The following is a 441-nucleotide window of genomic DNA, read 5'->3' as shown; positions in this document are numbered from 1 at the left end:
AGTGGTGTCACCTACAAAGTGAGTACTGTGTCACATGTGTTGTGTATGTGTGTGTGTGTGTGTGTGTGTGTGTGTGTACAGTATCTAATATCAGATCAACCCCTATCAGGAGCTGTATGCTGCAGGCTGAATCTGAGAAGCTCCGTCAAGCTTGGATTCAAGCAGTTCAGGCGAGCATTGCTTCTGCCTACCGGGAAATTTCTGAGAACTATTACATTGAGGTCAGTCCAACTACTCTGTCACATTAATACATGGGATTATACATCAAAATGTAATGTAAAGTGGTAAAAAGTTATTGTAAAGTTTAGATCAAAGTTTGAAATTGGGTTAATGACGAATAAGTGCATCTACAATGTAGAGAAGTAAAAATATTTGATGTTTAGAAAACAAAAATCGGTGACATATACGGTAAAATACCGGCAGCTGTGGTTGCCAGAACTT

At 39.0% G+C, this 441-nt stretch overlaps 1 protein-coding gene and 1 long non-coding RNA gene across 2 annotated transcripts in view; both read left to right on the top strand.

Moving 5' to 3' along the window:
- The window catches only part of LOC107555987 (arf-GAP with coiled-coil, ANK repeat and PH domain-containing protein 3-like), a 53490-nt gene that overhangs the window by 30840 nt on the left and 22209 nt on the right, over nucleotides 1–441 (top strand). The window contains exon 12 of the mRNA XM_016238951.1: nucleotides 126–238. Within this exon, the coding sequence (XP_016094437.1) occupies nucleotides 126–238 (113 nt within the window). The remainder of the gene's footprint in view (nucleotides 1–125; nucleotides 239–441) is intronic.
- The window catches only part of LOC107556001 (uncharacterized), a 5709-nt gene continuing 5268 nt past the window's right edge, over nucleotides 1–441 (top strand). Inside the window, exons 1-2 of the long non-coding RNA XR_001605240.1 lie at nucleotides 1–18; nucleotides 110–221. This is a non-coding gene — a long non-coding RNA (uncharacterized lncRNA). The remainder of the gene's footprint in view (nucleotides 19–109; nucleotides 222–441) is intronic.

The sequence above is a fragment of the Sinocyclocheilus grahami genome, unplaced genomic scaffold (assembly GCF_001515645.1).
Source record: "Sinocyclocheilus grahami isolate Dianchi unplaced genomic scaffold, SAMN03320097.WGS_v1.1 scaffold552.1, whole genome shotgun sequence".
Lineage (NCBI taxonomy): Eukaryota > Metazoa > Chordata > Actinopteri > Cypriniformes > Cyprinidae > Sinocyclocheilus > Sinocyclocheilus grahami.
The sequence above is the reverse complement of the archived record's forward strand: the minus strand, read 5'-3'. Positions and strand labels throughout refer to the sequence as shown.